Below are 23,700 nucleotides of genomic sequence, written 5' to 3'. Positions count from 1 at the left end.
TGGCCAGCATGGTGAAACCCCCATCTCTACTAAAAATACAAAAAATTAGCCAGTCATGGTGGCGCGTGCCTGTAGTCCCAGCTACTCAGGAGGCTGAGGCAGGAGAATCGCTTGAACCTGGGAGGTGGATGTTGCAGTGAGCCGAGGTCACGCCACTGCACTCCAGCTGGGCGACAGAGTGAGACTCTATCTCAAAAAAAAAAAAAAAAAAAAAGAAAAAAGAAAAAGTTTGAAATACAAACACAAATGGCTCCTACACAGCTATTCAACCACACTTGCAAAAGAAAATTAAAATTCTGCTGGCATGCCATTAAAATTCTGCTGGCATGCCATTTTTCACCTATGAGCTTGTCAAAACCTGGAAGTCTCATAACCCACTCTGCTACTGAAGCTGAGGGAGGCAGGGGAATGGTTAGTGGGAATGCATATTATTAAAATCCCTATCAAGAGCAATGTGACATTATCTACCAAAATTTCTGCCTTGCTCCAGTAATTCCTGTTCTAGAAACATCCTACAGATATACTTGCATGCATGGACAGCAGCATACATATGATGCTATATAATTGCAGTGCTGTTTATAAAAACAAAGGACTGGAAAAACCCTGAATGCTAATCAGTAGGGTACTGGTTATTTATCTTAAGATCCAGGGAATATCATGCAGCTGTATTAAAAAAAAAAAGAAAAAAGAAAAGAACAAGAAAGGACTCAATGAACTTATACAGAATGTCTCCAGGGTACAATGGAAAATGAGGAAACGCAAGGTGTGGGGTGCTGCTGGTCTGGGCCACCTAATTTATACTCCCGAAAAAAACAGCTCGGCAGGCACAGTGCCTCCGCCTGTAATCCCCAGCTTGCTGGGAGGCCAAAGGCGAGATTGGATCCACGCCTGAGGTCAGGGTTGAGGACCAGGCTGGCCAACAGTAAAACCAGGTCCTAAAAATACAAAAATTAGCGGTGGTGGTGCATGCCTGTAATCCTTCTGGGAGGCTGAGGCGGGGAGGTGCTTGAACAGGAGGCAAGGGTTGGCAAGTGAGCTGAGATAGCTGTGCACTCCAGCCACAAATGGGGAAGCGAGGACTCTGTGCAAAAAGAAAAAAAAGAAAGAAAGGGGAATAAGAATTTACATTCCTGGCGAGTAGCAGTGGCTCAAACCTATGAGAAATGCTTGCTGGGAGGCCAGAGACAAGGCGGATCAGTCAGGAGATCAGAGACCATCCTGGCTAACCACGATGAGGCCGTCTCCTACTAAAAATAAAATAGCTGGTGGCGGTGGGGCCTGTAGTCTAACTACCGGGAGGCTGAGGCAGGAGGAATGTGGCGTGAACCAGGCCAGGCTTACAGTGGCTGAGATCAAGCCGCCACTCCAGCCCTGGGCGGCTGAAGCCCGAGACTCCGTCTCAAAAAGAAGGGATTTGCGTTCCTGTTTTGGCACGCGTGCGTCAAAAGAGGGAATGCAGGGGCCACGGTGGTTTCACGCCCTATAATCGCAGGAGAATAAAATTGAGGAGGATCCGCTTTTAAAACAGTTAAAACCAGCAAACCGCTGCTCGCGAGACCTATCTATAAAAAATTAATTACAGATTGGTGGTGGCTTTTCATAATAACTATAAGGCGAAGTTGAGGTGGGAGTCCCGCCAGGCAGGAGGTAAGGCTACTGGTGCACCAGTAATGCCAGCCGAACAACAAAATTAAGACGATGAAGGAAGGAAGGAAGGAAGGACAGAAGGAAGGAAGGAAGGAAGAAAGGGAGGGAGGGAGGGAGGGAGGGAAGGAGGGGGAGGAAAGGAAGATGTACAAAAACTAATAATTCTGACTAGCCATGGAAAGGGATGAGAAAATGATGGAATGGGAAGGGGAGTTTTCACTTTACCTTTTTTTTTTTTTCTTGAGACGGAGTCTTGCTCTGCTGCCCAGGCTGGAGTGCAGTGGTGTGATCTCTGCTCACTGCAAGCTCCACCTCCCGGGTTCACGCCATTCCCCTGCCTCAGCCTCCCAAGTGGCTGGGACTACAGGCACCCGCCGCCACGCCCAGCTAATTTTTTGTATTTTTAGTACAGACGGGGTTTCACCATGTTAGCCAGGATGGTCTCGATCTCCTGACCTCGTGATCCACCCGCCTTGACCTCCCAAAGTACTGGGACTACAGGCGTGAGCCACCGCGCCCGGCCTCACTTTACCTTTTATACCTTTTGATGTTTGAACCAAGTAAATGTATCATTCAAAAACTGAATTGAAAAACTATTAGAAGCTAAAGATATCTTCAGTGCATACACCTGTTGCCAGGTAAGATTGCCCTAAGAACATTCAAGAGCTGCCAAACCACCTGTCCTGTGGTTCGAGTGTCAGCTACTGGCTTAGTGGGGCTGGTTTGTCTGGTTAGAGGTGTGACATCTTACACTAACAGGCGCCCAAGGAGTAAGGTTTAAAAGGGTAATGTTCTCAGCGTTCCTGAGTTCCTGAGCATTTCTCTGGGCCCGGTCATTGAATGTGCTTGTTTTGATTCCCCTTTCTCTTCTTTTCCTCTTTGTTTTCAAATAAAATCTTTCGTTTTAAGCAACCATCATGGAGTCAGGGCACTACAGGACAATACCGTTACATAGATGGATGGATGGATGGATGGATGGATGGATGGATGGATGGATGGATGGACAGACAGACAGACAGAGGGATGGATGCCTAGGGTTAAACTTAGTTGCTCTTCTCTTCCTTTCGTTGTCCAGAGGCACCCCAACCCCTCAGACACACATACAGACACACACACAGACACAGACACACACACACACAGACACACACACAGATACACACACACACAGACACACACACACACAGACACACACACACAGCCACTTCCCATCATCATAATAACCAATAACCTTTAACTGTAACACACACTCACACAGTCTGAGCCTACCAGGCAAGCTTAAGGATCCACAGCATTGCCAGGAGGACCCTGACGAGGGTTGCCAGGATCCTGGGCAGGCATATTAGAGACCTCTGTGCCCCTCAGAAACAGTTCCGTAACCTCTCCCCTCACTGAACCCTGTGTGACTCACAAGACCACTCAGCTGCTATCTCCTTTTGACCTCCTTGTCAGTATAAATGTACTTTTTGGGGCCAGTTGTAATGGCTCATGCCTGTAATCCCGGCACTTTGAGAGGCCAAAGCGAGCAGATCACGAGGTCAGGAGTTCGAGATTAGCCTGGCCGACATGGTGAAACCCCGTCTCTACTAAAAATACAAAAATTACCCAGGCGTGGTGGCATGCACCTGTAATCCCAGCACTTGAGAGGCAGAGGCAGGAGTATCGCTTGAACCCAGGAGGTGGACGTTACAATAAGCCGAGATCGTGCCACTGCACTTCAACTTGGGTGACAAAGCGAGACTCTGTCTCAAAAAAAATGTCATTTTTCAGGGACACACAATAAACTACTTTGCCTCATCCTTACGACTCCTCACTTTTCTTCATCCTCCTCCTACCAGGACAAATTAATCCCGCAGCTCATTCTCAGCACAAACCACTTGCAGTTCCCAATACGCAGAGGCGTGCAGGCCTGGGCCTTTGCTTACAAGCCTCCCTCTGCCTGAAACACACCCCCCCACCCCCAACCCCCACTCCACCCCATCTACCTGGAAAACTCCTACGTAGCTTTTTAGAAACTACTAGTAGAGTTCCAGGGTTACCTCTGAAGACGTGCCCACTTCCTTGCTCAGGGGAACTGCCGGCTCCAATGCTGCCTCCCCATCCCCCACAAAGCATCCCATCGGTGACACTTCCTTATGCTTATCTGGTCACATCTGTCTCCTCCTCAACAAAGTGCTCCTTCAGGGGAGGCTAGCGCTTACAGATCTTAGTATCTCCAGTGCCTGAATTTAGTAAACAGTAAGAGCTGGAGAAGTATCTGTAGAATGAGTGAATGAATGAATAAAACTGACAGCTTGGTGTCTAGAAAAAAGTTGAGTCCAAGCAAATCTAGGTGTGGAATCTAGCTATAACCCCTGCTTTGCTGTGTCTGGAGCTTCAAAATGATCCTAAAGGGACCTTTCTCAAATCCAGGAAGAGGAATGTGGGCAGCGAGGGAGAGAGGGCAGTCAGACTAGGCTGCAGGGTGAGGGCAAGGCTCCCAACAGACGCGTGTTAAGAGAAAGGGACGGCCAGGCGCAGTGGCTCACGCCTGTAATCCCAGCACTTTGGGAGGCCGAGGTGGGCAGAACACTTGAGGTCAGGAGTTCGAGACCACCCTGGCCAACATGGTGAAACCCTATCTCTACTAAAAATACAAAAATTAGCCAGCTGGGCATGGTGGCTCACGCCTGTAATCCCAGCACTTTGGGAGGCTGAGGTGGAAATCAAGACCATCCTGTCTAACATGGTGAAACCCCGTCTCTACTAAAAATACAAAAAAATTAGCCGGGTGTGGTGGCGGGCACCTGTAGTCCCAGTCACTTGGGAGGCTGAGGCAGGAGAATGGCGTGAACCTGGGAGGCAGAGCTTGCAGTGAGCTGAGATCACGCCACCCGTACTCCAGCCTGGGCGACAGAGTGAGACTCCAGTTCAAAAAAAAAAAAAAACAGAGAAAGGGATGTTCTAACTAGGCTACTGGTCATTTGTATTTGCATGTGTGGACAATTGGTACCCTGCAAACCTTCACACTGTATCAAGCATCATGCTGTACCAATGGTGGGCTGAAGGTTTTTTTTATTATCATTATTTTTTTTTTTTTTTTTTTGAGACAGAATCTTGCTCCGTCGCCCAGGCTGGAGTGCAATGGCGAGATCTCTGCCCACTGCAACCTCCGCCTCCCAGGTTCATGTGATTCTCCTGCCTCAGCCTCCCAAGTAGCCAGGATTACAGGTGCACACCGCCACACCCGGCTAATTTTTGTTTTTTCAGTAAAGACGGGGTTTCGCCATGCTGGCCAGGCTGGTCTTAAAACTTCCGGCCTTAACTTCTGACTTAAACTTCTGACCTCAAGTCTGCCTGCCTTGGCCTCCCAAAGTGCTGGGATTACAGGTGTGAGCCACCATGCCTGGCCTGAAGGTTTCATTTTGAGACTCGTATTGAACAGAGGGAGAAAGGAAGGAAGGCTCGGGAGAGTAGGGTGTCAGCAGAGGATGCGAGGGCTGAGGAAACGGAGAGGGCCTTGGTGGGAAGAGAGGAAGACGACGGGGATACCCGAACAGGAGGAGAGTTGGGAAACTAGTAAGGACAGTAGGAAGAAAAAGAAGGAGTGACAATGTGAAGGCCAGAAGGGCAGGCAAGATAGGAAGGCAGGTACCTTCGGCAGCTGCCTAGGACTTCCAGACCCAAATCACACTCAGCTCAGTCCTAGAGCCCCTGGGCTCCCGTCTGAATGCCTCTCTTCAGCGGCAAGGACCTGGTTCCTGGAAAACTCCAGTCACACTGCTTCACACCTCAAGCCTTCCTTCAAGCAATTCCCACTGCCTTGTGGAGCTCATGTTAACATTCTTCCAATTCCACTCAATGCTGACCTCACCCCGGAAGTCTTCCCTGATCCCAGAGCTCCCTTCTGCTCCCGAATCACAGAGGCAGCAAAGGTAGCAAAGGCAGCTGGCTCAGCGAGCACTTTTCCTTTGGAATCATGGCTGTCGATTCCCTTGTCTATCTCTCTTTATAGACAGTAAACTTCCTGCAGGCACAAACTTTGACCTATTTTGCATCGCCAGTGTCTCTGTTCCTCTCTGAGGAAACAGAGAGGGCCTTGGTGGGAAGAGAGGAAGACGACGGGGACACCCCAACAGGAGGAGAGCTGGGAAACTAGTAAGGACAGTAGGAAGAAAGAGAAGGAGTGACAATGTGAAGGCCAGAAGGGCAGGCAAGATAGGAAGGCAGGTACCTTGGGCAGCTCCCTAGGACTTCCAGACCCAAATCAGTTTCAGGGCTGGCTCATGAAAGATGCCTCGTAAATATTTGTTGAAAAGAGTCGCAACAGAGGAATTCTTGCTGAATTTTTCAGTTATGAATAGAACCTAGGGCTACTTCCTTCAGAACATATTTAAGAACACAACTATTTTTAAATCAGTATGTTCGTGCTGACCATCCTCTGGGCAGTCCTGGGTATGAGGTCCCCCACAAATTGGGGCCATATAGACAGTTCCCAGAAGAGGCTGGGGAGCCAGCCTGCACGGCTTCCCTGTGACTTGTGGGTCCTGAATAACCTTGCACCGAGTTCCTCTCATTTCTCTGTGGCTGAGTTGCCCAATCTGTAAAATGGGGACAGTAATACCAACAACAACAGGGCCATTTTGTGGATTAAAATAATTCATGATGTAAAGTGTAGAGAAGAGCGTCCCCACACCCAGCAGGCTCATTACGTCTTCGGTATTCTTGTGAAACGCGTGTCCTCTGTCACTGTGACACCCGTGTCATTCATTCAGCAGAAGCCGTTCAGCGCAGGTGCCTGCTGCACTGTGGCTGCCTCAGAAACCATTTGCAGGGGCCGGGTGGGGTGGCTCACGCCTGTAATCCCAGCACTTTGGGAGACCGAGGCGGGCGGATCACTTGAGGTCAGGAGTTCAAGACCAGCCTGGTCAACATGGTGAAACGTCTTCTCTACTAAAAATACAAAAATTAGCCGGGCGTGGTGGCGGGCTCCTGTAATCCCAGCTACTAGGGGGGCTGAGGCAGGAGAATCGCTTGAACCCGGGAGGCGGAGATTGCAGTGAGCGGAGATCGTGCCATTGCACTCCAGCCTGGGCAACAAGAGCGAAACTCTGTCTCAAAAATGAGAAAAAGACAAAAAATTGAGAGAGAAAGAAAGAAAGAAACCATTTGCAGGGAGCGCACGGTTTCCGTCTGGTCCTGAACTGGACGCGAACAGGCAGAGCATTTAGAAAGCCGCGCAACTCCCCGCACCGAGAGGCTTCCTCCCGCCCGGCTCCTTCGAAGCGTGGTCTGGACCAGCACCTGTCGCAGCACTGGGGGCGCCTTAGAAACGCGGCCTTGGACCTATTTCCGCGGGGGGCGATCGGTGGCCCCGGTCCTCTCAAGGCCCCCCACCACCCAGAACCGAATCTCTGGCGCGCCCCGCGGTGCGGTCAGCAGACGCCGAAGTGCAGGGGCGGTGGCCGGCGTCGCGATGGAGCTCTTTAAAGTACCGGCACGCTGGCCGCGCCCACGCCACGGGCGGGCGGGGACGGTGAGTGCAGGGACCCAGGCGACCGGCCGGCCAGCCGGCGTCCCCGCGCCTCCTGGCGGCCAGAAGCAGGGCATGCCCTTCCCCGGCTAAGGGGGTGCCGGTTCCCCCCTCCCCCCGGCACCTGGGAGTGAAGGTACCAGGGGGTCTCCTGGGGCCGCTCGTTCCTTCATCACCCCCAGGGGCAGTTGGACCCTGAGCAGCCTTCGCCACTCGCCCGGGGACTACCCTTCCCAGAGGATTCAGCGACAGCACCCGGGTCTCGGAAGGAAGACAAACACTAGGACCTGGAAGACGGAGTTTTACAATCCCTCGCAGTTCCCCTCCTAGCCAGTAGGTGACACTAGCCATAAATTTATTTCCCAGTTTACTGCTTGCGCTCAAACTCCGCGCCCCTCTCGCTCCAAGAGACAAAGGTCTCGCGAGATCTTTCGTAAACTTACAGAACCGGAAGCAGCGTGTAGTTCTCTTCCCTTTTGCGGCCATCACCGAAGCGGGAGCGGGTAAGGATTCGGCGGGCAAGCGGGTGTAATCCACAGCCATCCGTTCTTGGGCATGGTGGCTTCTGACCGCGGGGGTCCCGAGTCTCCCGTCGGCCGAGTAGCAGCCAGGAAGGGGAGGCCGGGATGGTTTTTTTTTTTACCTGTTGGTCGCTTAAATCAAGGGCCGCCGGACCGGAAAGGGATGGAGGGACCGGGCATCTGGGGACTCGAAAACGAGTTGAGGAAAGGGAGCCTGTGGAAATAGACTCGAGTCTGGGCAGTGTCGTTTTCTAGAGAATGGTCTCGAAGTAACTTCTCGGTAAAGTCTTCACGGAACTTCCAGACCACACTTGCCTACTGGGAGACTTTTAGGACCCGAGACGTGTGCAGGGTTTTCCACGTTCGGGGTGGAGGGCCTTACTCATTTTGGAGGAGCTAAATATGTATTCACTCTTAAGCCCGTAGAAGATGAACGTTGATTGTACCTTCTAGAACGTGAGGTTATAGTTAAGAGAGAATTATATTGTCGGTCTGCTTCTGCCCTAATTCAGCGGAGATCTAAGTCCAGTCTTGATTCCCTCAGGCACTACTTGAGAAGTTGGGAAGAATGTAACTAAAAGGTCTTATAACTGGGACAAGTGTTATTGATGCAAAAGTCTTTAGTCCGTAAACATATACGGAAAACTCCCGAATAAAACAAAAAATAAAAAGTTTCGAGCTTCGGTTGATAGGCCCTTCTGATCAAGCAGTTTTTATTGAAGTTGCAGAACATGACAGTTCCTATGATCATTCTGGACTATCAAGATAAAATCATTGTGGTTGTTTGGAAGCTGGATGAGATTTTGGTCATTTAAGAGTCTTTTTAACTTTTTATGTAGCCAAAATGAAGTTTAATCCCTTTGTGACTTCCGACCGAAGCAAGAATCGCAAAAGGCATTTCAATGCACCTTCCCACATTCGCAGGAAGATTATGTCTTCCCCTCTTTCCAAAGAGCTGAGACAGAAGTACAACGTGCGATCCATGCCCATCCGAAAGGATGATGAAGTTCAGGTGTGTATCCCTACATGTTCTTGTGGTCTTGATGGATATTTCACGCACTTAGCTTAGAAGACGGATTGCACGCCTGAGAAAGATGCTTCTAAGACTCTTCCTCCCAAAGAGTGGCGAGATGAGCCAGGGACCGAAAAACAATAAGTAAACTGCTGTTCAGTTTTTAATTGTACTCTTAGGTGAAAATCTCAATTTTCTTTTTTATTTTTGGAGATGGAGTCTTGCTCTGTCGCCCAGGCTGCAGGCTGGAGTGCAGTGGCGCGATCTCAGCTCACTGCCAGCTCCGCCTCCTGGGTTCACGCCATTTTCCTGCCTCAGCCTCCCGAGTAGCTGGGACTACAGGCGCCCGCCACCACGCCCGGCTTATTTTTTGTATATTTAGTAGAGACGCGGTTTCACCGTGTTAGCCAGGATGGTCTTGATCTCCTGACCTCGTGATCCACCCGCCTCGGCCTCCTAAAGTGCTGGGATTACAGGCGTGGGCCACTGTGTCCAGCTGAGACAGGGTCTCACTCTTACCCAGACTGGAGTATAGTTGCATGGTCATGGCTCACTTTTGGGCTCAAGTGATGTTCCCATGTGGGACCTTTTTTGTTTTTGTAGAGCGGGGTCTCACTTTATTGTCCAGGTTCGTCTCCAACTCCTGGGGATCCTGCCTGAAAATCTATTTTCCCAAATGTCAGATGATGTGGCCATAATTAGGTGACAGATAATCAGAGCATTGCCTTGGGGTTATCCTTTTATCAATACGTTGTGACTACCCAACAGGCTCATTTTGCCTGCTGTCCAGATAGAGCTGATTTATCTAGACAGGAGTTGCAATAAAGAAAGAGTTTAATTCATGCAGAGCCAGAACGGGAGACCAGAGTTTATTACTCAAATCAGTCTCCCTGAAAATGTGGGGACTGGAGTTTTTTTGAAGGATAACTTAGCGGGTGGGGGCCAGGGAGTGGGGCGTGTTGATAGGTCACATCAGAGATGAAGGCATAGGGAGTTGAAGCTGTCTTCTTGCTCTGAGTTGGTTCCTAGATGGGGGCCACAAGATCAGCTGAGCTAGTTTAGTGATCTGGGTGGCACCATCCATCAGTGCAGGGTCTGAAAAAAATACCATGCAAATCTTAGGCTTTACAATGTGTTATCCCTAGGAGCAATTGGAGAAGTTTAGAATCTTGGCCTCTAGCTGCCTAAACTATAATTTCTAGTCTTGCAGCCAATTTGTTAGTCCTACAAAGGCAGTCTGGTCCCCAGGCAAGAACGGGGTTTGTTTCAAAGTTAAACTGTAGACTAAGGTCCTCCTAAAGGAGTTAGTTTGGTCTATGCCCAGGAATGAGCAAGGCCATCTTGGAGGTTAGAAGCAAGATGGAGTTAGTTAGGTCAGATCTCTTTAACTGCTGTAATTTTCTCACTGTTGCAATTTTTGCAAAGGAGGTTTCAGTGTTTGGTCATTGAAGAGGCAGTTGAGGACCAGTAAACAGAATTGCTCCAAATCTAGATTCAGGAGCTGTAATGAAGCGTAGTCTCACATGATCGTTTGTGCTTACAAGTAAATAATTTGTTGGATCTATTTAGGTGAAGGTTTCTATAAATGACCCTTAGGTGTAATCTGTAGTGCAGCTAGTGATTAAAGAATTCAGGGAGTCTCTAAAGCCATTTACATACACATCATCAATGTTTTTTCATGCTATTTCAATAAAATGTAATGGGTTCACAAATGAACGGTGTGGGTTGAGAACAGCTGTTGGTCCCTGCTATAGTAGTGCTAAACTTGCCAGTAGACCGTGAAAACGATCATCTGTTTTCAATACATATCAATGCAAGAAAGTCACAAACTGGGAAGAAGAATCTGTTCAGAAACACTTGGCCTGACAAACTGAGGACCACTAGGATTCCTGTCCGTTAACCTTTGGGAAAGAATTGGTTTGTTCCCTTAAGCATTTGTTGCTGCCCTCTGACTAGCACTAGGTTGAACACATTAATGGGTTCAGATGTAAATACTCTTGGTCTGTTGCTGCTTTTGAGATGGAGTAACAAATTCCTTGTTGTCAACTTACTACAAGTTGCCAAAGTGGGCTCTTTTTTTTTTTAACCTTTTAATATAATGATAGGGTGAGTGGTGTATGCATGAGTTCGTTTACTTGATTTACAAGGTTAATCTTTTATTCAAATATTTACTTCTGAATTTGCACTTAGGTTGTACGAGGACACTATAAAGGTCAGCAAATTGGCAAAGTAGTCCAGGTTTACAGGAAGAAATATGTTATCTACATTGAACGGGTGCAGCGGGAAAAGGCTAATGGCACAACGGTCCACGTAGGCATTCACCCCAGCAAGGTAGGTGTTTTTGAGAATGCTTGAGAGAAGGAAATTATGGCAAGTATTGTTGACGTGTGATTGTTTACAGAGCGAGCCCATAGAAATAGTCCTTGATTTTTCACATGTGCTGGAAAAAAAACATATCTTGAAGTAAATACTACTGTACTTCTATTGAAAATTCTAATAACATTTAAAATGTTTCTGAAATAAAAGTGTCTTTAACGGTCATTATGTTTCTGTTAGTTTGTTTTTGAGACAGGTTCTTGTTCTGTCACCCAGGCTGGAGTGCAGTGGCACAGTCTCGGCTCACTGCAGCCTCCGCCTCCCAAATGCAAGCGATTCTCCCGCCTCAGCCTCCTGAGCAGCTGTGACTACAGGCATGCACCGCTACACCTGGCTAATTTTTGTGCTTCTTAGTATAAAATTTCACCATGTTGGCCAAAGGTTTCACTGTGTTGGCGAGGCTGGTCTGGCCTCAGGTGATCTGCCTGCCTCGGCCTCCCAAAGTGCTGGGATTATAGGCATGAGCCATCATGCTCGTCCCATGATGTATATTAAGTGTGCTTTTTCTTCAAAAGCTATTAGTAAGCTGATTAACAATCAATAATTTATAGATCTTAAAATTTGGGAAGTAGGTTTTTTAAAGATGAAATGGCACTTTGGCCCTGGTTTTTCTTTTTTGAGACAGAGTCTGGCTCTATGGCTCAGGCTGGAGTGCAGGGGCGTGCAAGCTCCGCCTCCCAGGTTCATGCCATTCTGCTTCAGCCTCTAGAGTAGCTGGGGCTACAGGTGCCCGCCACCATGCCCGGCTAATTTTTGTATTTTTAGTAGAGACTGCGTTTCACCGTGTTAGCCTTAGCTAGGATGGTTTTGATCTCCAGACCTCGTGATCCACCCACCTCTGCCTCCCAAAGTGCTGGGATTACAGGCATGAGCCACCGCGCCCGGCCAATAAATGTAATCTTTAAGCCTCAGAGAAGTCAAAAGCCTGGTATAGTAAAACACCTGTATATCTCTGACCTAGAATTCTCTATTAAAATTTTGCCACGTGCTCTTTGTCCATTTTCTCCACCCCCAGTGAATTTACTAAAAAAAGATCATGACACTTCACCTGTAATTACTTCAGTATGTATCCCTTAAGAGCAAGGACTTTCCCATTCATTAACCTACTCCAGTTATATTTTTCGGTTCCCAACACCAGAAAAGTTGTTTTAAAGGTCACCAATCTGGTAGCAGATTGTCTTTTTGTACTGCACATGTCAGTGCAGCATGTGACAGTCGATCTTTGAGTAACTCAGTAATCATCTTGTAATTAGTATCCCAAACTTGGCATGTTCAAACCATCATAGTGTATGACAGCTCGCTATGTTCCTAATTGCTCAGGCCAAAATGTCATTTAAAATTTTTTTTAATACGGGTTCTTGCAGTGTTACCCAAGCACTGGTCTCAAACTCCTAGCCAGAAGCTGTCTTCCCACCTAGGCCTCCCAAAGTGTTGGGATTATAGTCATGAGCTGCCTTGTCCAACCAAAAATGTCATTTTGACTGATTTATTATATACCTCACATCTGTTTATAAGGTCTGTGGACTGCTGTCTCATTATAATACCTAGAATTCTGTCTGCCCTTTGCCATCACATTGGCCTGTAAGACCTTAACTGATGTGGCCGGGCGCAGTGACTCACGCCTGTAATCCTAACACTTTGGGAGGCCGAGGCAGGCAGATTACCTGAGGTCAGGAGTTCAAGACCAGCCTGATCAACTGGTGAAATCCCATCTCTACTGAAAATACAAAAAAAATAGCTAGGCGTGGTGGCGGGCGCCTGTAATCCCAGCTACTTGGGAGGCTGAGGCAGGAGAATCACTTGAACCTGGGAAGCAGAGGTTGCAGTAAGCCACTATTGTGCCATTGCACTCCAGCCTGGGTGACGGAGCGAGACTTCCATTTTGGGGAAAAAAAGACCTTAACTGATCTTCCCTTCTGACATCTTTTCCATTCTGTATGTTCTAGTCTGCTCGCCTCCTAGCAACTTGGTAGAATTAGAAATTCTAGGAGCCCAGGCCTACTGAGGCAAAATTAGGGCTTTTGACCCAGGTGTCTGTTTTTAATAAGCCCTCCAGTTGATTCTTATTCAAGTGTGAGAAACACACCTGTGAAACTTGATAATCTCCTGCCTTTGAACCTTTCAACTTGCTGTTCTCTTCCAGATACCTATATATAAATAAATTGCTTAGCACTTTACGTCTCTGTTCAAATGTAGCTTTATTAGTAGGACTTTGCTTGATCACTCTAGAAAGCCCCTCGGCCTCCTCACACTTACCGCCTTTCTCTATCAAAGTGATGTCGATTCACTTGTACATGTTTTCGGGCTCCCTATACTAGAGTATCAGTTCAGCAACTGGAGATTTTTGTTTGGTCAGCATGCTGTATTTCCAGCACCTCTTTTCACCCTTTCCTCGCCTTCATAAGACTAAAGTTTATCATAATTGGGATGTCTTTTAGGATTTGAACTGTTGGAATCAGATCTGTATTGTCATTCTCACTAAAGATTTTTCTGGTGGAATTATGTGTGGATGCTACCTTTAATTTCTTTTCTTTTTTTTTTTTTGTTTGAGACGGAGTCTTGCTCTGTCTCCCAGGCTGGAGTGCAGTGGCCGGATCTCAGCTCATTGCAAGCTCCGCCTCCCGGGTCCACGCCATTCTCCTGCCTCAGCCTCCCAAGTAGCTGGGACTACAGGCGCTGCCACCTCGCCCGGCTAGTTTTTTTTTTTTTTTTTTTTTGTATTTTTTAGTAGAGACGGGGTTTCACCGTGTTAGCCAGGATGGTCTCGATCTCCTGACCTCATGATCCACCCGTCTCGGCCTCCCAAAGTGCTGGGATTACAGGCTTGAGCCACCGCGCCCGGCCGCTACCTTTAATTTCTAACATTAAAATTCTGAAGTTACTTTTATTATATTTTTCTGTTTTGGGGTGGGGTTTGTTTTGTTTTGTTTTGGACAGAGTTTTGCTCTTGTCGCCCAACCTGGTGCAGTAGTGCGATCTCAGCTCACTGCAATCCTCTGCTTCCTGGGTTCAAGCAATTCTCCTGCTGTAGCCTCCTGAGTAGCTAGGTTACAGGCATTCACCACCACACGCAGCTGTTTTGTTTGTTTTTTGAGATAAGTCTCACTCAGTCGCCTAGGCAGGAGTGCAGTGGGATGATCTCAGCTCACTGCAGCCTCCGCCTCCCGGGTTCCGAAGATTCTCCTGCCTCCCAGGTAGCTGGGATTACAGGAATGTGCCACCATGCCCAGCTAATTTTTGTATTTTTAGTAGAGAAGGGATTTCACCATGTTGGCCAGGCTGGTCTCGAACTCCTGACCTCAGGTGATCCACCCGCCTCTGCTTCCCAAAGTGCTGGGACTCGGGGCATGAGCCACCGCACCCAGCCTGAAGTTAGTTTAGAAACAAATATATATGCCAGCTTGTAAAACTGGAGTGAGAAGAGCAGAATCATATTTCTCAATGAAAAAGAAACACATTTTACAATGAAGCACAGAAGAGGCTATGATAAGAATTACTGATGCCATCTTGCTTTTTTCTCCTTTGTTGGTGGGAAATTAGTAAATAAGCCAGGTTTGATGGCTAAGGAGTAATTTCTGGAATTTTTAAAAAGTTAAATCTTGTTTAGCCATCAACCTACCCCAGGTGTGGAAAATGGTATTTAATGTTGGGCTTTCCCATGTGTTTTAATGATTATTTAAAGCTTGGGAGTATTTTTTCTTGTTTTTCTGCAGGTGGTTATCACTAGGCTAAAACTGGACAAAGACCGCAAAAAGATCCTTGAACGGAAAGCCAAATCTCGCCAAGTAGGAAAGGAAAAGGGCAAATACAAGGAAGAAACAATTGAGAAGATGCAGGAATAAAGTAATCTTATATAAAAGCTTTGATTAAAACTTGAAGCAAAGAGCCTGTGTTTTGTGTGTGGTGATTTATGACACTCCCTAGTTTTCAGTGGACTGGTCTCTTACCTCTGATTTGTCAGTCTAAATTTTTCTGAAATCAGGACTGATACATATATTTTTTTATAGTGGGCAGCAGCATTTGAGGATATATCAGTAGCTGGAGGGGTCTCTGAGAAGAAGGCCTATAAGAAAAGCTAGTTGGAAATACTTCCTCTTGAACCTGTTAACTTTCTTACTATAGATAGGTTGCTGTATGGACAGCCTATATTTTTTAACTTACTGTATATAAAAGTTTGTATTGCCATTGGATAGGAAGTCTTGCTTTCAATAGGATAAGAAGCTTCTGTGACTTTCTATAGCATCTAGATCACTTCAAGCTGTTTGTCTAGATTGAGAGATCTCAGGTTCAGGTTCTCTGAGGGACCCATGGGCCCCGTTTACCTTGTTTTCTGCCCAAGTGCTGGGTGAGTGCCATCAGACCAAAACCTCACACATCCGAACTGAACCGCAGCTTGGTCAGGATGAAGTGAAAAGGTGTGAGGTGGCAGCACTGTGTGTGTTCCTGCCGTTCCTCATTTTAAGGATCTAAACAGGATACCTGAAGCCAGTTTATTTTCCAGGCTGGAGACTTGGCAACAACGTGGGAACGGGTAACGGGCCCGAGTTAAGTCACCGGCTTGGACGAGGTCGCAGCTGTCATCTGGGTGGACAGCGCTGCAGGGGGTCCGCAGCGCTGTCCTGGCCGGGGAAAGCCTGCAGTGAAGAGCGGTGGCTCCTCCGATCCGCGGCGCCTCGAGGGGGCGGGGCTTCCGGCTGGCGCTGACCGGCTTCCGGCGGAGCCGGCGGGAGGTGGGGCGGCGATGCTGCTGCTCGCCGTGGATGGAGGGGATTCAGACGCAGCGTCTAGTGTATCCCTTTCTCTTTCCCGACGTTCCTCAGTCTGCGGCTCTTTTCTCCACCGCGCACCCGCCTCAGCCGTTCAGCCCTGAGCTGGCGGGCGGACGGGCGTGGATCCAGGCTGTGGGATCATTCTGCGAAGTCAGGGTAGGAAGGCAACACAAAGGAGGCGACGCCCCAGCCCGGTCCTCAGGAATAAGCGGGCGTGCCCGGTGGCGTGGACGGTGCGGGGACACTGTACTAAGTGCCTTATCTGCATTGTCATTGAATCTTCATAGCAATCGATTGTGATGGGTACTGGTCCTCTCCCAGGGTTGTAGATGAGGAAACTGAGGCTCCAGTAACTTTGCTTTAGTCAGTAAATGGTAAGAGTAAGAAAATGAGTTCCCAAGCGTAGACGGCCATACCGCTGCTCTGCCTTGCTAATGACAATCTACCTGTAAGCGACATTTTTGACTAAATGTCCTTTGAACACCTTTTGTGCTCAGCTGTGTATTCGTGGGCCCTCCAAAGGGGGTACAGGCAGGCAGAGGGCTCCGTCCCTATTTTTTAGGTTGCATACATCTGAACTGGTCGACTGCAGATGCAAATCAAGAGTGCGCCAGTGAGTGTGGTACAGGTGTTGAGATGAAGTCCAGATGGCAATCAGCTGAAGTTACTGAATACGTCGGGAAGGAGGCTGATTTCAGCTGGCTGGGATTGGGAAGATCGATGCGAGGACATTCCAAGTCGGAAACCGCCGAGGCAAAGACTCACAGGTGGGTGAAGGGAGTAAACATGGCTTTGGAAATATTTCCAGTTTTCTCTGACCAACTCGTTTATCACTTAGCCGTTTATCCCTTAGCCGTCAGCACAGATCACACCAGGAAGCTGATTGATTTACGATCACATTTGTTTCATGTTGCTTTGGAAAAGATACTGAAGCCTCAGGCAACATAATGAGACCCCGTCTCTACAAAAAAAAAAAAAAAAGAGAAAAAATTAGCCGGGCCTGGTGACGCATGCCTGTAGTCCCAGGTACTCAGGAGGCTGAGGTGGGAGGATGCCTTGACCCTGGGAGCCGTGATCATGCCACTGCACTCCAGCCTGGGTGACGAAGTGAGACCCCTCTCAAAAAAAAAAAAAAAAAAAAAAAGATATTGAAAGCTTAGAAATCTGCAGGAGTGGGCAAGATGAATAGTTAGTAGGTCCCAAAGTCCTGGGCTGCATGCGGCCCACAGGCCACAGGTTGGACAAGCTTGATCCAAAGGAAGATGCCGCCTTTTTATTACAGCCAGTTATTGCCAGGCAGCAATGCCGCCAGTGCAGCCAGAACATTGCCTTTTCAAGAAAGCCAAAAATCGAGGCCGGGCCCAGTGGCTCACGCCTGTAATCCCAGCACTTTAGGAGGCCGAGGCTGGTGGATCACGAGGTGAGGAGACCGAGACCATCCTGGCTAACACGGTGAAACCTCATCTCTACTAAAAATACAAAAAATTACACGGGTGTGGTGGTGGGCGCCTGTAGTCCCAGCTACTCTGGAGGCTGAGGCAGGAGAATGGCCTGAACCCAGGAGGCGGAGCTTGCAGTGAGCCGAGATCGAGCCACTGCCCTCTAGCCTGGGCGACAGAGCAAAACTCTGTCTCGAAAGAAAAAAAAAGGCAGAAATCGAGATTTTTATGTGAAATCTCCCAATCTGTAAATATAGGTGAAACATTCCTTTTTTTTTTTTTTTTTTTTTTTGAGATGGAGTCTGGCTCTGCCGCCCAGGCTGGAGTGCATTGGCACGATCTCGGCTTACCGCAAGCTCCGCCTCTCGAGTTCACGTCGTTATCCTGCCTCAGCCTCCTGGGACTACAGGCTCCTGCCACCACGCCCAGCTAATACTTTGTATTTTTAGCAGAGATGGGATTTCACCATGTTAGCCAGGATGGTATCGATCTCCTGACCTCGTGATCCGCCTCAGCCTCCCAAAGTGCTAGGATTACAGGTGTGAGCCACCACACCTGGTCGAAAAATTCAAATTTTTAAAAATCACTAGATGGACCAACCAAAATAGGTCTATTAGATAATTGTGGACTTTGGACTCTACTGCAGAATTTCATGGTATACTAAGGACTGGATCTCTTACTAAAGACTGTCTTTTGGTTATAAATTGTTTCTAGCCTGTTGCCTCCGTTCTTCTTTCTTTTTTTTTAATTTTTTTATTTTTAGAGACAGGGTCTCACTATGTTGACTAGGTTGGTCTTGAACTCCTGGCCTCAAGCAATCCTCTTACCTTGGCCTCCCAAAGTGTTAGGATTACAGGCATGAGCCACTGTGCCCAGTTGCCTTCGTTATTTTATAGAATGAAGATGAGACTTTTCCTTTCTTTGCAGTCCCCTGAAGGGAATCAAACAGCAACCAACACAGCACTCAAGTTGTGAGAGATGCTGGTTTCAGAAAGGAATCTGGAAGGTGCTCTTTCTGGACTCCATTGAATACCTTGTGGTTTCAAGAACTGTTAGAACTAGTAGGACCGGCCGGGTGCGCTGGCTGTACATGCCTATAATTCCAACACTTTGGGAGGCCAAAACAAGCAAATCACTTGAGGCCAGAAGTTCAAGGACCAGCCTGGCCAACATGGCAAAACCTCATCTCTACTGAAAATGCAAAACATTAGCCAGGCGTGGTGGTGTACCCCGGTGTTTAAAAAAAGCTAGTAAGACTGTGGGATGGTAATAGATATTCCTTGGGAAACGAAGTCCCGTGTCAATGATTGAATGGTACTGGTGGATGAAACAAAGTGAAGCTGGTTTCTTTACTGCAGGACTTCTCAGAGCCTTTTTTTGTTTTTTGAAACAGACTCTCACTCTGTCGCCCAGGCTGGAGTGCAGTGGCACGATCTCGGCTCACCGCAACCTCTGCCTCCTGGGTTCCAGTGTTTCTTCTGCCTCAGCTTCCTGAGTAGCTAGGACTACAGGCATGCACCACCATGCCTGACTAATGTTTGTATTTTTAGTAGAGACAGGGTTTCACCATGTTGGCCAGGCTAGTCTCGAACTCCTGACCTCAGGTGATTTGCCCGCCTCAGCCTCCCAAAAGTGCTGGGATTACAGGTGTGAGCCACTGTGCCCAGCCTCAGAGCCTTTAAAATGTCAGTTTGCAGAAGATCTTGAACCCAGGCTTAGAGTAAAGAGCATTTTGCAAATGTGCAGTTTCTTCATTTCTGCAAGGCATAGTTTTGGCCAGGCCCACTGCCTCAGGCCTGTAATCCTAGCACTTTGGGAGGCTGAGGCAGGTGAATCACTTTAGCCCAGGAGTTCGAGACCAGCCTGGGTTTTTTGCAACATGGCAAAACCCCATCTCTATAAAAAATACAAAAAAAGAAAAAGAATGCAAATGCACATTTTTCACATTTAAAATTTTGGATGTGTCATCAATACATTCATTTAATACACACTGTTTTTCCTCTCAAAAGAAAGTTATTAAGTCAGTGGTTTTACAGTCAGTAATGTCTTAGAATCAGGAATATACATGATTAACCAGCAATGCTGAGGAAGGGAGTTTGAAGCCCTTTTAGTGGAGGAGCTTCAGGACCTGGAATTACGTTCCACTTAACTGAGACTCTTGCTCAGAACTTTGAAAAGTTTCCATCTTTGTCTGCTTCTCAGGATTCTGCCCTGCCCCTCCGCTCTGCATCTGACAGCTGGGATCTTGGGATCCTATTTTCCTAAGCTTGCTGGAATTCCTGCAGTCCTCATATGAACTCCCCTGGCCTCATCACCATCCTGTCTTAGGGCTGTTCTAACTAAGGAATCCCGGTTTAGACAACTGAGTATCAAGTTCTCCCCTTAAGCAATTATCTGATCACAGTGGCATGTAGACTCCCTTTGGGGTATCTGTTTTCTGCAGGATAATCTCCTGAGATATCTCCATGTACACAGACATAATATTTCCAATGGAAACAGATCCTGCCATCCCTGTTAGGAGTCATCAAGCCTGTGCTCAAGTTCACTTGGACTCTGCTTTATTCTGGAAATATTAATACACGGGCTACAGCTCTGGCAGCGTCAAAACTGGCCAGACCAACAGACCTCCCAGGAAAGCAAAACTCCTTTCCCTCACCCATGAAGCTGTACTCATCTTGTTGGATATGAGACCTATTTCTTATTTCTTCCATTTATTCACCTGACTCGCTTTCAGAGTCCTCTATGCTGCATGCCTTCATTCCTGATGCCCTGTCTTGTCTCTTCCGCAGTCCTGCTGAGGCTGCTCCTTATCCCAGGCCCCAAGACTGTATGGTCCCTGTGGCAGCAGCCAGTGTTGTCTCAGGAAGCAACAGCATTTGAAGATATGACCAAATATTGAAATTATTTAGAAGCCTCTCAAAAGGATTGCTACAGAGACACAATGCTGGACAGTTATGAGAACACGGTCCCACAGGGTAAGGACTCAGAATCTTCCTTTATTAATCTTGTGGACAACTGTCAAGAGGAAACCGTCGTTTAAAAATATTCCCACAGCTTTCTTCTTGATTCACGCAAAATTAGGACAGACTCTTCTGCCATAAACATTTTTTTCTTTTTTTTTTTTTTTGGAAACAGTCTCCGTTTGTCGCCCAGGCTGGAGCTCGGCTCACTGCAACCTCCGCCTTCCGGGTTCAAGCCATTCTCCCCGCCTCAGCCTCCCGAGGAGCTGGGATTGCAGGTGCCCACCACCGCACCTGGCCAGTTTTTGTATTTTTAGTAGAGATGGGGTTTCACCATGTTGGCCAGGCTGGTCTCGGACTCCTGACCTCAAGTGATCCGCCCACCTCGACCTCCCAGAGTGCTGGGATTACAGGCGTGAGCCACTGTGCCTGGCCCAAGAGATTGTTTCTGTTGATCATGGGAAGGCTCAGAAGCAATGCCTGGTACAAATTTCAGTTTAAGAGTTTGCTGTGGCCGGGCGCGGTGGCTCACGCCTGTAATCCCAGCACTTTGGGAGGCCGAGGCGGGCGGATCACAAGGTCAGGAGATCGAGACCACAGTGAAACCCCGTCTCTACTAAAAATACAAAAAATTAGCCGGGCGCGGTGGTGGGCGCCTGTAGTCCCAGCTGCTCAGGAGGCTGAGGCAGGAGAATGGCGTGAACCCGGGAGGCGGAGCTTGCAGTGAGCCGAGATCGCGCCACTGCACTCCAGCCTGGGCCACAGCGCGAGACTCCGTCTCAAAAAAAAAGAGTTTGCTGTTATTATGTGGTACCTTTTAGCAACGTTCTCCCATTTATATTATTTTAAAGGGTACTGAGGGGAAGATTTTAGCCTACTGCCTTAGGAGTTTCTGTTTATCCTCTCTCCTGTTCAATTAATGAAAACCAGTTGATTAGGTTTCATGCTATAAGCTCTGTTTGCCTAAAGTCTAAAACCTCTACCGATTTGTGATTTAACTGATGTCAAATTCTGTTGCTATGCTGTGGTTTTGGATGGTGCCAGTTGGCTTTCTAATTGCTTTTTACTATGACTCTATTATCATTCTTCCATATAATCATCTTCAAAAATTATATGAAAGAATTGATGAGGAACTTCAGAGGGGAAGTCTTCTAGGTGGGAGTGTCAGTGAATTTAACTTTGTTCTCTTTTTTTCCTTTCTTAGCATCCTTCTTACAGTTCTCCATGATGCCTCAGAGAGCTGGAAATGATCCACGTGGTGTTTCAAATGTGAATGAAATGGAAATGGAGATAAGTAACATGAGAGAAAAGTTTCTTATGAGTGTAACAAAGTTAGTAGAAAGCAAAAGTTACAACAGCAAGGTATTTTCCAAAGAAAAGTACTTTCAAACAATAAAGGAAGTTAAAGAAGCTAAAGAAAAAGGGAAGAAGTCATCACGTGATTATCGCCGTGCGGCAAAATATGACGTGATCTCTGTACAGGGCACAGAGAAACTGATAGAGGCTACTCATGGAGAACGCGATCGAATACGGTATTATGTACATAAAGAAGAGTTGTTTGATATTCTTCATGATACACATCTCAGTATTGGACATGGTGGGCGGACACGCATGCTCAAGGAGCTGCAAGGAAAATATGGGAATGTCACCAAAGAAGTTATTGTCTTATATCTGACTCTGTGTAAACAGTGCCACCAGAAGAACCCAGTACCCAAGAAAGGCCTTCCGCCCAAGCCCATGACTTTTAAGGACATAGACTCCACGTGCCAAGTTGAAATACTTGACATGCAGTCAAGTGCCGATGGTGAGTTCAAGTTTATTTTATACTACCAGGACCACTTGACCAAGTTTATTATTTTACGGCCATTAAGAACCAAACAGGCCCGTGAGGTGGTCAGTGTCTTGTTAGATATTTTCACAATTCTTGGTACACCCACTGTGTTAGACTCTGACAGTGGCGTTGAGTTCACAAACGTGGTTGTTCAGGAGCTCAATGAGTTGTGGCCAGACCTAAAGATTGTGTCTGGTAAGTACCACCCTGGCCAAAGCCAGGGCTCCCTGGAAGGAGCAAACCGTGATGTGAAGAACATGATAGGTACCTGGATGCAGAGTAACCGCTCATGTCACTGGGCCAAAGGCCTCCGATTCCTGCAGATGGTGAGGAATCAGGCTTTCGATGTTTCCTTGCAGCAAAGTCCATTTGAGGCAATGTTTGGTTGTAAAGCCAAATTTGGGCTATATTCCTCAAACTTGCCCCGGGAAACCGTGGCTACTTTACAAACAGAAGAAGAGCTAGAAATTGCTGAAGAACAGCTAGAAAATAGCCTTTGGATCAGGCAGGAAGAAAGAGTTGAGATTGGAGCAGACAGATCTGATATGGATGATGACATGGATCCCACTCCTGAAGCTACAGAACCCAGCACCTCACAAGGGGCTTCCGGTCTCCTCTGCTGGTGAACAGATGGCTGCTGGGTGGACAGTCACAGGTGTCTCTCTGAGCATAGTCATCTGAGAACTGTTGCCAGAGGCCCCGGGGGAAAGGATTGAAGGCTGCACTCTCAGGTCAAGTTGTACATGGTAGCCCTTGCTCAAAAAGGGAAAAGTTTGGGTCTGTGTATTTATTCTTAGGGCTACCATAAAAAATTACCACAACCTGGCCGGGTGCAGGACTCATGCCTGTAATCCCAGCACTTTGGGAGGCCGAGGTGGGCAGATCACTTGAGGTCAGGAGTTCAAGACTAGCCTGGCCAACATGGTGAAACCCTGTCTCTACTAGAAATACAGAAATTAGCCAGGCTTGGAGGCGTGTGCCTGTAATCCCAGCTAACCGGGAGGCTGAGGCAGGAGAATCACTTGAACTCAGGAAGCAGAGGTTGCAGTGGGCCAAGACCATGCCACTGCACTCCAGCCTGGGTGACAAAGCAAGACTCTGTCTCGAAGACAAAAAAAAAAAAAAAAACAACCACCACCTGGGTGACTTAACAAAAATTGAGTCTCACAGTTCTGGAGGCCCAAAGTCTGAAAAAGAAGTGGTTAGTAAGGTAGGTTCTTTCTGAAGGCTCTGGGGGAGAATCATTCCATGCCTTTCTCCTTTCTCTAGTGGCCATCGGCAATCCTTGGTATTCCCTGGCTTGTGACAGTGTAAGTCCAGTCTCTGCTTCTGTCTTCTTGTGGCCTTCTCCCCTGTGTTGTACGTATTCTTTCCTGTCTCTTGTAAAGACATCACTGGACACCGAACCCATGTCACTGGATTTAGGGCCCACTCTAATGAGGATACTCTCATCTCGAGACCCTTGCCTTAATTATATCAGCAAATACTCTTTCCAAGTAAGGTGACATTCACAGGTACTAGGGACTTGAACTTGGACTTATCTTTTTTATTAATTTTTTTTTTAGAGACAGGGTCTCCTTATATTGCCCAGGCTGGTCTCAAACTCCTGGGCTCAAGGGATTGGCCTCTGAAAGTG

At 47.6% G+C, this 23,700-nt stretch overlaps 2 protein-coding genes across 7 annotated transcripts in view; both read left to right on the top strand.

Moving 5' to 3' along the window:
• Positions 1-7,554: 7,554 nt before the first annotated feature.
• Positions 7,555-14,950, top strand: RPL26 (ribosomal protein L26). The gene is made up of 4 exons (XM_009189640.3): positions 7,555-7,659; positions 8,517-8,689; positions 10,880-11,020; positions 14,779-14,950. Exons 2-4 carry the CDS (start codon positions 8,522-8,524, stop codon positions 14,905-14,907), a joined length of 438 nt encoding a protein of 145 aa, XP_009187904.1. The 5' UTR covers positions 7,555-7,659; positions 8,517-8,521; the 3' UTR covers positions 14,908-14,950.
• Positions 14,951-15,080: 130 nt separating this feature from the next.
• The window catches only part of KRBA2 (KRAB-A domain containing 2), a 25,024-nt gene continuing 16,404 nt past the window's right edge, over positions 15,081-23,700 (top strand). For 3 of the 6 annotated variants that reach the window (XM_017950342.3, XM_017950341.3, XM_017950340.3), the window contains exons 1-3: positions 15,081-16,601; positions 20,063-20,248; positions 21,438-22,037. In XM_017950342.3, coding sequence (XP_017805831.1) covers positions 20,215-20,248; positions 21,438-22,037 — 634 coding nt within the window. In that variant the 5' untranslated portion in view covers positions 15,081-16,601; positions 20,063-20,214. Of the gene's footprint in view, positions 16,602-20,062; positions 20,249-21,437; positions 23,170-23,700 lie in introns of those variants that run through there. The other 3 variants (XM_017950338.3, XM_017950337.3, XM_017950339.3) reach the window with 3 other exon arrangements.

The sequence above is a fragment of the Papio anubis genome, chromosome 17 (genome assembly GCF_008728515.1).
Source record: "Papio anubis isolate 15944 chromosome 17, Panubis1.0, whole genome shotgun sequence".
In the NCBI taxonomy this organism is placed as follows: domain Eukaryota; kingdom Metazoa; phylum Chordata; class Mammalia; order Primates; family Cercopithecidae; genus Papio; species Papio anubis.
The sequence above is the reverse complement of the archived record's forward strand: the minus strand, read 5'-3'. Positions and strand labels throughout refer to the sequence as shown.